The sequence below is a fragment of the Camelus bactrianus genome, chromosome 25 (assembly GCF_048773025.1).
Source record: "Camelus bactrianus isolate YW-2024 breed Bactrian camel chromosome 25, ASM4877302v1, whole genome shotgun sequence".
Classification (NCBI taxonomy): Eukaryota; Metazoa; Chordata; class Mammalia; order Artiodactyla; family Camelidae; genus Camelus; species Camelus bactrianus.
In genome coordinates this window covers 10202649-10215604 of record NC_133563.1, presented here as the reverse complement: position 1 = coordinate 10215604, position 12956 = coordinate 10202649, and the positions used below count along the sequence as shown (strand labels likewise).

At 42.6% G+C, this 12956-nt stretch overlaps 1 protein-coding gene across 7 annotated transcripts in view; it reads left to right on the top strand.

The window, feature by feature from the left end:
- The first annotated feature begins 3365 nt into the window (after positions 1-3365).
- UBR5 (ubiquitin protein ligase E3 component n-recognin 5) overlaps positions 3366-12956 on the top strand; it is a 125081-nt gene continuing 115490 nt past the window's right edge. For 3 of the 7 annotated variants that reach the window (XM_074353060.1, XM_074353059.1, XM_074353058.1), the window contains exon 1: positions 3366-3525. In XM_074353060.1, the coding sequence (XP_074209161.1) occupies positions 3464-3525 (62 nt within the window). In that variant the 5' untranslated portion in view covers positions 3366-3463. Of the gene's footprint in view, positions 3526-6476; positions 6875-12956 lie in introns of those variants that run through there. The other 4 variants (XM_010955786.3, XM_045517236.2, XM_045517238.2 and 1 more) reach the window with 4 other exon arrangements.

The window sequence follows — 12956 nt, the reverse complement described above, 5'->3', positions numbered from 1 at the left end:
TCCAGCTTCCTCCCTGCTCAGTGGGCTAATTCTACGGTGTGTCCTACAGTCTCTCAAATGGTCCCCAGTTGGATTGAATTCCAGTTGCCCACAGTGGCAAAACACTCATCAGCCCATCTTTTACTGGGTTTTCTCCCTTCCTTGTCTCATTTCTCCATTTCTATTACGTGCTCCTGCAATCACTTTCTAAATAAACTATTTATAGCCAAATCCTTGTCTTGAGGTATGTCTTTGGGGAAACCAAATCCAAGATATGGCCTATTTAAGAGGTGCAGCCCTTCAGGGCTCAACCCAAAGTAAGAGGGATTCATTAGCCCTTGCCACTGCATTGGGGAACTTTGAACATCAGTTCCTGTTGCCTTAGCTCTGAGTGTTTGTCAGAACTGCTCAGCTTCTTGGCTTCTCACTTGGTCTTTCTGGAATTGGCATTCATCCCAGGGGGAAAAGTGGCTCTAAACACAGGACTCACTTCCTTGGGTCTTACTCATCCTTTGGATCTTGGTTTGGTAATTCCTCATTATTTTGGTAACTCTCTTGTGCCTTTAAGCAGATTTAAAGAAATATTTTGATTAACTTTTTAGTTGTCCTCAAAGGGAGAATTAGTCCAAATTGTTAGAAAAGAAGCCCACTACAGCCCCATTTTTAGGTTGTATTGCACTTTGACTCTTCAAAAAGCTGCTGCTTGAACCCTGCTTATCTCTGTTCCCTATCTATATTCCCTCCTCCTCTCTCCGTGTGATGACCTTGCACAACTCCATGCCTTTACTCTTGTTTTTCCCTGTTCAAAGTATGACCCACCAAAGTGTTGGGGCCCTGGGAGAGGAAAGTTCTCCTAACATGCCAGTCTGGGCAAAGCCAAGGTGGCTGTCCGTCAAAGCCCAAGTGGGCAGTGTGAATGAACTGCCAAGAGGGAGGAGACCGGCCTTAACCAGGAGAGAAGGTCTCAGTTCTAGGAAACTAGGAGTGGGTAAATCAAGTTGGACACAGGGTGGAAGCACAATGAAAAGATGAAGACAGACAGATGGGGAAGAAAGAGAAATGTAGAAAAATCTGGGCGTGGAGTTTGGAGTTTGTCCAGGGCTCATCTAAAGTGACTGAGTTAAAGCTAGGTGTTCTCTTTCCCCAGAACATTCTTCAAAGCTCAGCTTAAATGACTTTTCTTATTTCTCTTGGCTGGAACCACATCCTCCTTTAACTTTCATAGCACTCTTGTTCCATTTATCATATCACATTTTTTCCTACTGGCTTTGCATAGTCTGTTCCTTCTAAATTATTAAGTAGATGGCAGCTGTGGTAGAGTGGAAAGAGCAGTGGGATCAGAGTTAGATGAACTGGGTTTAAGTCTCAACTTCAGCACTTACCTAAGGTGTTTGAGCCTCAGTGTCCTCATCTACACAATGGGCCTAATATTATTTACTCAATAGTGCGATTTGAGTGTTAAAAGCTGTTAAGTGTATAAAGTGATACGTAGTCATGTGGTCCATTGTCAAGTGGTACAGAGTGAGTGACTTGACAAATAAAAGCTTCCAACTGCGGAGACTACTAAGAGTTATGAAGTGCTCTTGGTGCTTGACATACATTATCTTATTTAGACCTCACTAAAACCCTACATAGATCTGTTAGGATGGAATATTTCAAAAATGAGAAAAAAGATGCCCTAACAGGTTAAATGATGTAATCAGAGTCACATAATTAAGTAGCAGAAGCAGAACACAAATTCAGCTCTGCCTGGCTCCAAAACTAGCAGTGTCCACTGGTCTATCTTGCATCCTCAAGGCTCTCACGGATTTCTAATAGGTAATGGCCTTGAAATCACTTTTTAGTCTAAACTAATCTGGGCCATTTTGGAGCTGGTGACCTACAAAAGTGTTCCATTATCTGTCTCAAGGGGTACCTACTCTATCCTGATATATAAATAAATTTTCATATATTTTGTTCAAAAGAACTTCCTAAGCAAAAGAGTCTGTGTGTGCGCGCGCACATTAACAGAAGAAAAGTGATATTTAAAATTAAGAACACTTCACCAGGATCCCTGGTTTAAGGAACATCCACATATATTGGAGAAGAGGCTTCATGCTTTCACTTTTTGCTCTTGAGAGAGGTACTCGATTTTTTGAAGGGGCCACATCTATTCAAGAATTAGCTGTTACGATTCCACTGATCGTAAGCTTAAGAACTAAACACTTTTGTAGAATATACAATATACACTTTTGTAGAACTTTTGTAGACATATAATCATTCATTTAAAAGTAGTAGTGAAGAAAATCAGGAATCATTTAAATCAGAGAATTGATGGAAATTTCCACATTTTGTCTTCGTCCAGGTATGTGATGGTGGTGTTGGGGAAACGGGAGTCTGGGTGATAAAAGAAGTTGCTGCAAAGGCAGCTTTATAATCCTAAAATTGGACCTTCTGGAAAGGTCCTTACATAATACCTTCTCCAATGAAAGGCTGTGTATTTCTCGCCCCTTAACTGATTTTACACTTCCACTTTAAATATAACTGAGGATGAAGGACGAGAAACAACAAAACCCTCAAGGGTCCGCAAAATAATTAGGGCTGCCCCGAGGGAAATCAGAGCAGGAGAACGCAGGAGCCCCTCTTCCTTCCCACCTCCCCTGGGGCGCACACTTAGCCTCCCTCCCCGCCTCCCCGCCCGGGCCGGCTTGCCCCCTCCGCCTCCTCTTTTCCTAACACGTGCTCTCCGGAACACTCACTCAGGAGCTATCCCACCACCCGGGGGGCTGGGCTCGGGAGCCGAACGGACCAATCTGCACGCGCCTTACAGCATCGTGGCCCGACAACGTTGAGCCGCCCAATCGAAAGGGCTTTACCGCCCGTTTCCCGGAGCCCCGCCCCCTCGCAGCCGTGCCCCCGCCCGCCGGTCTCCTCCCTCCTCCTCCTCCTCCTCCTCCTCCCGTTCGCCCCTCCCCCGCCGCTCGGGAGCGGAGCCTGCGAGACGGAGAAACTGGGGCAGAAGTGAAGATGGCGGCGGCGGTGGTGCTGGCGGCGGCGGCGGCGGCTTCTCGCCAGTGACGCGCGGTGCGGGCTTATCTCCCTCCCTACTCCCTGGTCCCGACCTCGTCCGCCGCCGGGACCACCCCGGCCCCGCAGCCCGCAGCCGGTTCCGCTCCTCCCTCCCCAGTCGGCCCTTCTCCCGACGCCTGGCTGCCGCTGGCGGCGGCGCGCCCCGGGTCCCGGCCGCCGGCCTCGCACTCCTGCGCGCTGTCGCCGGGGGAGCGGGTGGCGCGTTGATCCGCCTTCCTGCCCGCCCCGCCGGACAGCCGTGCGGCGGACACACGCCCGGCAGGGAGGCGGCGGCGGCCCCTGCGCATTTGCTTCTCTCCATTTGGGGACTGGGAGGCGGCGGCGGCGGCTGTGGGTTTTGGGAGGGGAAGGGGTCGGGGGGGGGGTGCAGAGCGGGAGGGGGCTGTCCTCGGGAGGAGGACGAGAAGGAAGCACCATGACGTCCATCCATTTCGTGGTTCACCCGCTGCCGGGCACCGAGGACCAGCTCAATGACAGGTAATAGGGCCGGCGGGCGGGCGGGGGGAGGGGCGCCTCCTCGCCCTCCCCTCCCCCATGGGGCCGCTCCGGGGCGGGCGCCGGTGTTTACGCGCCCGCGGGCGGGGTGGGGGGGTTCCTCGCTGCCCCCGGCTAGGCCCCTTCCGGGGCAAACTTCTGGTCCCGGGGACCGGGGGCCGCGGAGGGGAGCGGGGTGTAGACGCGAAAGCGCGCTGCACCTCCAACACCCTCGTCCCCCTTCCCCGGAGGAGCCGCGTTGAACTCCGCGGAGACGGGAAGGAGGGGGGGAATTCGGCTCCCGGGGGGGGGGGCGGGCTGTAATTACTGCCCGGCCCAGGCCCGAGGAATCCATATTAGTCAAAGTTGAATTGAGACAGACAATGCGGATGGGGGATGGTGGAGGTAAAAAGAGAGGGAAGAGGAGAAGCCGGGCGAGGGGCCCCGGGGTTGGCTGGGCTCTCCGGGGCCCCCGGGAACTGTGTCCGGTGGGGTGGTCTGGACCTGCTGGGCCTGGAGGTCCCGGGGCGGGGGTGGGGGTGGGGGAGAGAAGCCGATTCCCGGCAGATCGCGGCTCGGGGGAGGGAGGAAGCGCCATGATTATTGTTATTATTATTAAATTTGAGCTCCTGCAGTGAGGTTTGCCAGTCCGGGGAGGGGATGAATTCAGGCGGGGGTGGGGAAGTGGATTGGATTCCCTTTGCTCTGCTTTTCCCGAAATGGTGCTGGCGGCTCCTGCTCCCGGCCCCTACGGTGCGAGCTTTTTTGTTTCCTTTTTTATTCTAATGATAGTGTTTTCCTGAGTTGTAATTTGACAGCTGAAAACCATGCGTAGAGTCAAAGGAAAACTCTTACGTTTGCAGTTCACACTGCTGCTTTTCTTAACACGCTGTAAATTTCTGGGATGGGTTTTGCATGGGCGAGGGAGGAATTATGATTTTTTTTTTTGTCTTTTATAAGAAGACTCTTTTGGCCCTGGATTCCACCCCTTCCCTCCACCGTTCCCTGCCAGTTTAGGATATTGAATTGCAGGGCCGCATGCTCTCGGGAAACTGAGATAAAGCAGGAAAAGTTCCTTCACTGTTACAAAACAGAGACTCCGAGAAGGTTGAGGGAAGCCTCCATTAAAGCTAGTCTTAGAATCTAGGACTCAGACCTAATGATGGGCTAAGTGTTTACAGGGTCAGAAAGTGGGGCATTTTAAGCTTCTCTCTACCCCAGCACTTTCGCTGCTGTTTCTTTTGAGTACTGAAGGTCATCTGAACCTAAGTTTAGATATAATTTTTGCTAAGTGACCGGGTGACATAAATTGCATGACGCCCTGTTTGTCATGCGCTTCCCGGAGGGAGGAAGAGGCCTAACTTGATGCTAAGATATTGGCCCCTGTCTCGGAGTATCTAACTGCTTCAGGTGGGGCGAACAGCTTTTCAATCCGGGAAGCTGGTGATTTGGTTTCTGCATTGGTTCGGATTTGTCTAATCTTTGTTGTAGCCATGTTGTATTTAACATGTTTGTAAAACTTTTAGAATACTTTATGAAAATATCAAACATTTACAATTGTCACATAGTTCCTTTAAAGACTGAAATAAGTTTTAAGTCATTTATTTTTAACATTTTGTTATGCAATCCTTGCTCTGACTTTATTTCATTAGTTTTTTTTTTTTTAAGATTTCACGTAAGTTTTTTTGTAAATTTTTGAACTAGGCTAAAAGTGAGGATGACTGTACTGTCATTTATAGAACGGAGTTGGTGGTGCAACTTGTAACTTAGAAAACTGCAGCAGGAGAGAAGTAGGGCATGTTTTCTGTATTAGTCCTGACTTTATATACCAAGAATCCTGACTAGCCTTCTCAGTTGACTATGCATGCTAAAGCCTCTTTTGCAGCTTGTTGGCACTTTGAGTAATTTTTAAGCATTCCTTTTGCTTCTGCTAGTCTGAGAAATTTACAAGTAATGTATAAAGTGAAAAGTAAAAGTGACCTGTTCTTTTTTTTTACCCCTAGGATAAACAAATAATCAGCTTTGTTTTTGATTCCTGTAGTGTCATACACAATATTAAGAATATTTAGATCATCTTCAATTTTCATTTCATAAAATACAGAGTTGATTGAGACCATAGAATGTGTGCGTCAAGGGGGCAGATAATTTGAAAAAAATAGGAAAGGGCTGTAGGTAAAATTTTAGGAAGCTATGGTTGTATCCGTGTAGTAGCAGTAAAAATGTCTGACCTGTTAAGATTTATGAAGGTAGCATTTGAGTTAGTCATGCTCCTTCAGTTTTGAAGTAGTTGACTAGTGGTGGAGCTCTTCTGTCTCCTCTTCAGAAGAAAGATGGGGTTTGCATACCTGGCTGCACAGTAATAGGATCAACCTATTGCTGCATTGCTTAAGCAAAATGTTTCCAAAAGGGGTTGGTTTTCTGGACCCTTTTAACTTACTAGAATAAGCAAGCCCAGAGTATTTTTGCCTTCAGATAAAAATCTACCGAGGTTTAGTCAGTTTTGGTAATAGAAAAGAGTGTGCTACTAAGGCTTGATTTTTATATGAAAAGTATATCTGCTATAGTCACAAATGAAATGATAAATGATAATTTTGAATGAAAAAGGCTATGAATAGGTTGACTTTAGTCTTTACCTGAAAGGCAGTAAGATCGGACAGGCAGTATGGTACTGCAAGTAAACTGCTCAGTTAAAGAAAATGTACAGGCCTCCAAACATCAATATTTTCTTCTCCGAGTAAGTTTTCTTTTTTAAATAGCCACACCCTGTTAAAAGTCGTATTTTGTTTAGTGTAATAGTGTGATGTCTCAAACACCTATAGTGTACTCAGCATTAATAAAAAGACAGTTGTATCTGATTTTTTTCTTTGTTTTCTCAAACTTGCAATTTTTGTGATAGGCTGTATATTGGGTTGAAATCTTTAATTACTGGTGCCGGAAGACCAGATAATGCAGTGGATGAATATAGGTGGGGATGGCTAGGCCAGAGGAGAGGAATTCAGAGAGCCTAGGATGTTGGTCATGGCTTTCCAGAGTGGTTACAAGGTCCCTGGTGCAGGGCGCTGGCCCTCAGCAAATATTCATTGTGTGGAATTGAAACCATTCAGTGCTCAGATACTTTTGTGGCATTTTGATTTTCTTTCTAGTGAGTTTTGTGAGTTAGTGGTATGTTCCTGCTTAACACATTGTCTCAGAGAAATAGCAGAAACAACACCAAGAACATGGTTCTGCATGTTGAGATTGAGCTGGAAGTGCTGGCTCTCCAAGCCCTGGAAAGTGCCGGAGAAGTCATGGAGACCAGTTTTTCACTGATGCACTGGAAAAACAGGCCCCGAGTTTACAGATTTTATCCAAGGTACTGGCAGATGCGGTCCACATGATGGGTCTTCTGATTTTTAAAGTCCAGGGCTCTTTCCACTATTCCACATGGCCTATATTCTGGGAAATTTCTGCTCTCTGAGGCATCCCGGCCTTAGAGCAGCCACCTGTCTTGATTTCCCCTTCCCCTCTGCTCCTCCCTCCAGCGCTCCAAACTGACTGAGGCCATTTGTCCAGGGGCGGGCCCTCTTAACCCTTTCCTAGTACTGGTTAGGAGGTGATGTGAGTGTGTCCGTGTGACTTGTCCCTCTCCTGAATTACTCCTCTGGATACAGGTTGGCTACAATACAAACCAAATCTCGTTTTTGGCCTGTATGTGAAATTTTCCTGTGAGCTTTGCTTTTTGGCCTTATAATGTGTTGTGCGATCATAAACATTCTTGGATGAGATTGTCATATCAAAAAGGTTTTTCTCTAAGGAGCTCCTGCCTTAGGTGCTGTAAGGCTACACAGTAAGATAGTGTAGAGAGGAATTTGAAATTTGGAATTCCTAAATCTGGGTTTGTCTCAGCCCTACTACTTGTTAATAACTATGGTATGGTAGGCGAGTCATTTAAGCACTTAGAGCCTTGCTCCTTGTTTTCTCCTCCCCACCCCCTACACACCTCAGTCTCAAAATCAGGCATAAGTCCCTACCTCAGCGTCGGTGAAGAACAGTTGAGATAGTGGGTGGGGAACACAACATGATAATGTAGGTTCTGTGGAAAATATTATAAAGAGATGGTTAATTTTTTTTTTTTAACTGCTTTTATGTGTTGTTTGGTTTCCACATAGACAAGCAGGAACTCAAAGACATTGCCTTAGAATATCCTTAGCATTCAGTGCAGAATTCAGACTTAGTCTTAGATCAGTGGTTTGCAACTGGGTGCAGTTTTGCTCCCCAGGAGATATTTGGCTGGGTTTGGAGACATTTTTGATTGTCTCTGTTGGGGCATTGATACTGGCCTCTGGTGGGTGGAGGCCAGAGATGCTGCTAAACATCCTGCAATGCAGAGGTCAGCCCCACAACAAAGTATGCACCTGTCTAAAATGTCAATTAAGCTGAGGTTGAGAAACTCCGTCCTGGATTATCTTGAATGTATCTAGATGTAAAACTAAATGGGAATTTTTGAAGAAAACTTCAAGCAGTGTAAGTTTAATGTCAAAACATGACTTATTTAAGTTGAAATTAATTAAAATGAAGTAAAATTTATTTAAATTTAAATTAATTAACATGAAATAAAATTAACAAGTCAGTTCCTTAGTAACAGTAGCCACATTTCAAGTGCTCTGTACCCACATGTAGCGGGTGGCCTCGGATTGGACAGTGTGGATACAGAACAGTGCCATGAGCATTGCAAATTCTGTTGGACAGCTTTGACATAGAAAGTGCTTTTTTTTTTTTTGCACAAGTCATGGCATTTAGTAAGTGCTCCTTATGTTTATTAGGAACTGTTGGGTTTTAAAGACTCAGGCATATCCTCATCTTCTCAGTTGGGGGCAGAAAATATGCCAGGGAATATGTGGAGCTGAACAAAGGTTGTGGTCGGTAGAGGTTATAATTGTTGAAAGCTGCCTGAGATTTCATTGTGCTACCCCAAAAAACACAAGTACTAGGGTGGGGTGAGCATCACATCACAAGCCAGTGGAAAATCTCACTATTTGATAGTTGAGATTGTTACCTAGGAAAAATGGTACTAGAGTGACTGTTCTGGGAAAGTACAGGTGAGCTTCACTAAAATGATGAGATGAAGTTGATTAAGGAAAGTAAGATTTAAGATAGGGTGTGAAATAGCCAAACAAAAAAATTGAAAATCAAAACAAGGGCAGGTCGGTTTTATAAATCAAGAAATCAGTGACTAAATTGTAGGTTCAGAAGTAAACAGACCCTTGGGAAGGAAATTACATAGTACACAGGAGTACAACTAGGGATAATGGGATGAACTTTAGAAAGGTCAGAATTTTTCCCTAACAATTAGGTTATTTAGGAAGTCGTCTCTAAAGGAAAGTTTAATCACTGAAGGCTGTGTCAAATTACACTTAAGTAGATCTTGTAAGGTGTGTTGAAAGGAGTAATTTTATTTTGCAGGAGGATGTGCTCCTGTCTTTTTGCTTGGTTTTTATCATACATACAGTTGGCCCTTGGTATCCACGGGTTTAGCATGTGTGGATACCAAGTGCTGACTGTTCATTATACTAGTTATTTTATATAAGGGATGTCAGCATTCGTGGATTTTGGCATCTGTGGGGCTCCTGGAACCAATTCCCAGTGGAGACAGGGGTGACTACTTCTGATTAAGAAAACAAATTACATGGGTTCAATCCCCGGTACCTCCATAAATCAATAAACAAGTAAATAAACAAACAAACCTAATTACTCCCCCCCCAAAAGAAAACCCACATTCCAGTTATACTCTGAGTTTCTGTCATTTTGATGCCGTGGCCTTCTGAGCAAGTAACAGCCTGCCCTCCTGGCTCACTGTAATTGTGAATTGTTGATTTGTTTCTATAATAAGTTTCACTCTGAAAATTATTTTAGTTTTTTGTTATGGGAAATTTCAAACATATACAAAAATAGAGAGGATAGTATAATGAACATCTATGTACAACAGTTGTTACTGATTTCAGCAGTTATCGACTTAGGGCCAGTCTAATTTCAAAGCGTCTTCCCTACTTATACCTTTCCCTCAGATCATTTAATTAATATACCTTCATTATTATCTTGAAGATGAAGACTTTTAAAAGAATTACCTTAATCTCAAAATTGTCTGTTAGATTTTCCTATTGTTACATAAATGCTTATTTTTGATAATTGACAGTTTTGAAGTTTTACATGATAAAACTAATTAGATTTTAACATGTTGCAAAATTTGACATTCTTACAAATATAAGAGAAAATTTTGGATAATAGCCTTAGAAAGACAGGCAGCATTGCACTGGAAGTCTGCAAGTTCCTCATAGGTTGGCTGATGCTATCACTTCTTACCTGCAGTATGATAGCTTTTTATCAGCAAGTTCCTTATAGTGGTTATGTCATGATGGTAAGACAGGATTCTTGAAATTAAGTGATTTTCTGTGGGGCACATTGAGGAATAAGAAAATAAGTCACTCAAAAAGTTTGTAACATTTTTCTGAGTTAATATGTAGAGGTTAGACTACTGTTAAATTGAACTTGGATATTAGAAATTATTCTCTAATGAGATCATGTCTTATATTATTTTCTTGATAGATTACTGTAATGTAATAAACCCCTTCAAAATGAGAAATATGATAAATTTCTAGATAATTGTGACTTGTAACATTCTCATTTTTGTCTGGATACTGAACAAGTGTTAAAAATTGTTATTTGACATGTAACTATACAATACCAAAATAGCAAAAGTTATGTTATTTGTTCCATTTCCAATGATATTATTCATCTTAATAAAATGTTTTCAGTTTTCTCTGCTTATTTTGTAACTCAGCTTTATTGAAGTATAGTTTACATACAATAAAATTCACCATTTTAAGTGTATAGTTTGATGAGTTTTGACAAATGTATGCAATTATGTAACCACCACCATCAAGATATTTTTTATGACCCCAAAAAGTTCCCTGGTGCCCTGAGAATTTGCATTCTCAGTCCTTTCCCCTTTAGCACCTGCCCCTGAAAACAAGTTATTTTACTTTTTCTTGCTGTAATTTTGCCTTTTTTAGAATTTCATGGAGATAGAATCATGTGTCTGGTGTCTTTTCATTAGCACAGGTAGCAGTTTTTCTTTTGTATCTGTGGTAGTAGTATTTCATTGTTTGGATATAACACAATTTTTTTTCTTTTTCTTTTTAATTGAAGTATATTCAGTTACAGTGTGTCAGTTTCTGGTGTACAGCATAATGTCTCAGTCATGTATTCATTGTCATTTTTTTTTCATTAAAGGGTATAACAGTTTTTGAATCTGTATTCTAGCTGATAGAAATTTGGATTATTTTCATTTTCTGGCTGTTTCCTAGTCTTTTTTTTTTTTAATATTTTGCTATTAAAAAGCATTCTTATAGAAGATCTAGAAAACAAAGAAGATCAATTTAGCACTTCTGGTAAGAGTACCATCATTGGTAATATTTTGGTGACTTTCTGGTCTCTTTTTATATACATGGATTTTTAAAAAAATATGTATGTGTATATGGTTGTAATCATGCTGGGTATAATCTTATGTATTTGAAATTTTTCTTGACTTAAACATGTTGTATTATTTTTCATAGGAAAAAGTTACTCCAAAAAATTTACATTTTTCTTGATAGCACATCTCCATGTTAATTAAAATACTGATACAGATAAAGAGGTTATATTTTGGAATTTCATTAGTAGTAGTGGTATTCTGAATTGCTAGTTATAAAGGTTATGACAGTGTCCAGCCTTAGCACTGTGAATAGAATGAATCAATAGACAGATGTTTATTTTCTTTCTCATCAGTTTGGGCCCCATTTTGGTAGTACAAAAGAAAAAAAATTTTGAGAACCTGCCATTTCAAGAAATTGGCTCTGTCAGCATGAATTTCCTGTTCCAGAATGCAGATGGCAAGGTGTTCCATCTTTTTACTTGAACTCAAATACGAGGTTTTCCCTACGGACTCCAGAAATGGCTTTTGTATGAGTGGCTCCAAGACCCTCTTACTTAGGGGCTTGGTGGAAATTCATCTGAGTGTTTTTCTGTGCCAGTCCACTTGCTGTGATGTGAAAAGTAGGGGAGAATGGGTTTTTTAAGCTTTAAGAAAAAGCCAGATTTGAGATTGGGAAGTTAACTTGATGAAGAAAGTCAGAAAAACAGACAATATGGTAGGGTTATTTGGATGTCTAAATGATGAAAAAAATAAGAAAAGCTTTGGAAAGGGGGTATATATTGGGTTTGTACTGTTCATCATTTATTTTCTAATGTTGTGGAAGTGACTTTGTCTTGGGTCCAAAGGGAATTTGAACTAGTTCAGTTGTTGCTCTGTGTCATCATCTGCATGTGGAAACTCTGCTTTATCTTTAAAGGAAGCACCAATTAAGTTATTTTTCTTAGGTTGCATGCAAATCTAGTTTGAACATTCATTTTCTTAGTGTTCTTATATTTCTAGTGGTGTTTAAACTTGTCTTTATCTCCTAGAAATACCTTGATGTTTTCTTCAGTGATTGCGTTTTTCTGCTTGTCAGGTGTTCTGATGATTATAGATTGAGAAAATGAGGGGGAGGGAGTCCTTGGATGCTGTGGACAGTGCATCCTTTGCCTTCTATGGCTGTTCCTTGGGGAAGTGTAGGAACTACTTTTTCTTTACTTCCTGCAGCTGCCAGCAGGGGTGAATACAAATTGCTGCCACATGTTCCTACTGGTTCCCTGTTAGGTTTCTGTCACTGCTGAGGGATGCAGAACCAGGAACGAATGGGTGTCTTCTGCAGGGGTGGTTGGCAGCCTATGGTCTGCAGGTCAGAGATGACGTGTGGGCTGATTTCATTGGCAGCTGCTCATCTTTCTGCCACTTCTGAGAGCCGAGAGACACTGAAAGAAATAAATAAAACACCCGCGTCCAGAAACAGGTATCAGTATGCAGTTAGCAGCCATCCCATACCATCCAGAAGGTTTCTGGTTTCACGAAGCTTTGTTGAGGGGCGCTGACTCTAGGGCAGTTGGTCTTTTGCTTTTCTTCTCCAGGACCTCTTGAGTCCTCAGAAGACTGTTTAGAATTGTAAAAAGCTTTTTCATTTGACATGAAGATTCAGTCTTTTCTTCAGTAAATTCTAGGACATTCTTGAGGGGTGATAGCATTTGTTTTTGAACATGATGTGTTTAAACCGCACCCCCCCCCCCTTTTTTGGAAATGGAAAGTTTTTCTGGCAACAGTGTTAAAGTTTTACAAGAGTAACATAATCTAACCAAATTGTAGTAAAAACATTTTTTATGGTGACTTTTTCTGATGAAGAGTTTCTTTAATTTAAAGTAGTGTCTAAATGGACCACTACCAGCATCAGGAACACGAAAGCTTGAGGAGCACTGTGCGAAAGGCTCCTGCCCGCATTTCTTTGTCTTAAAAGTAACTGAGGACAGCAAACAGGGCCGAGCTTGCC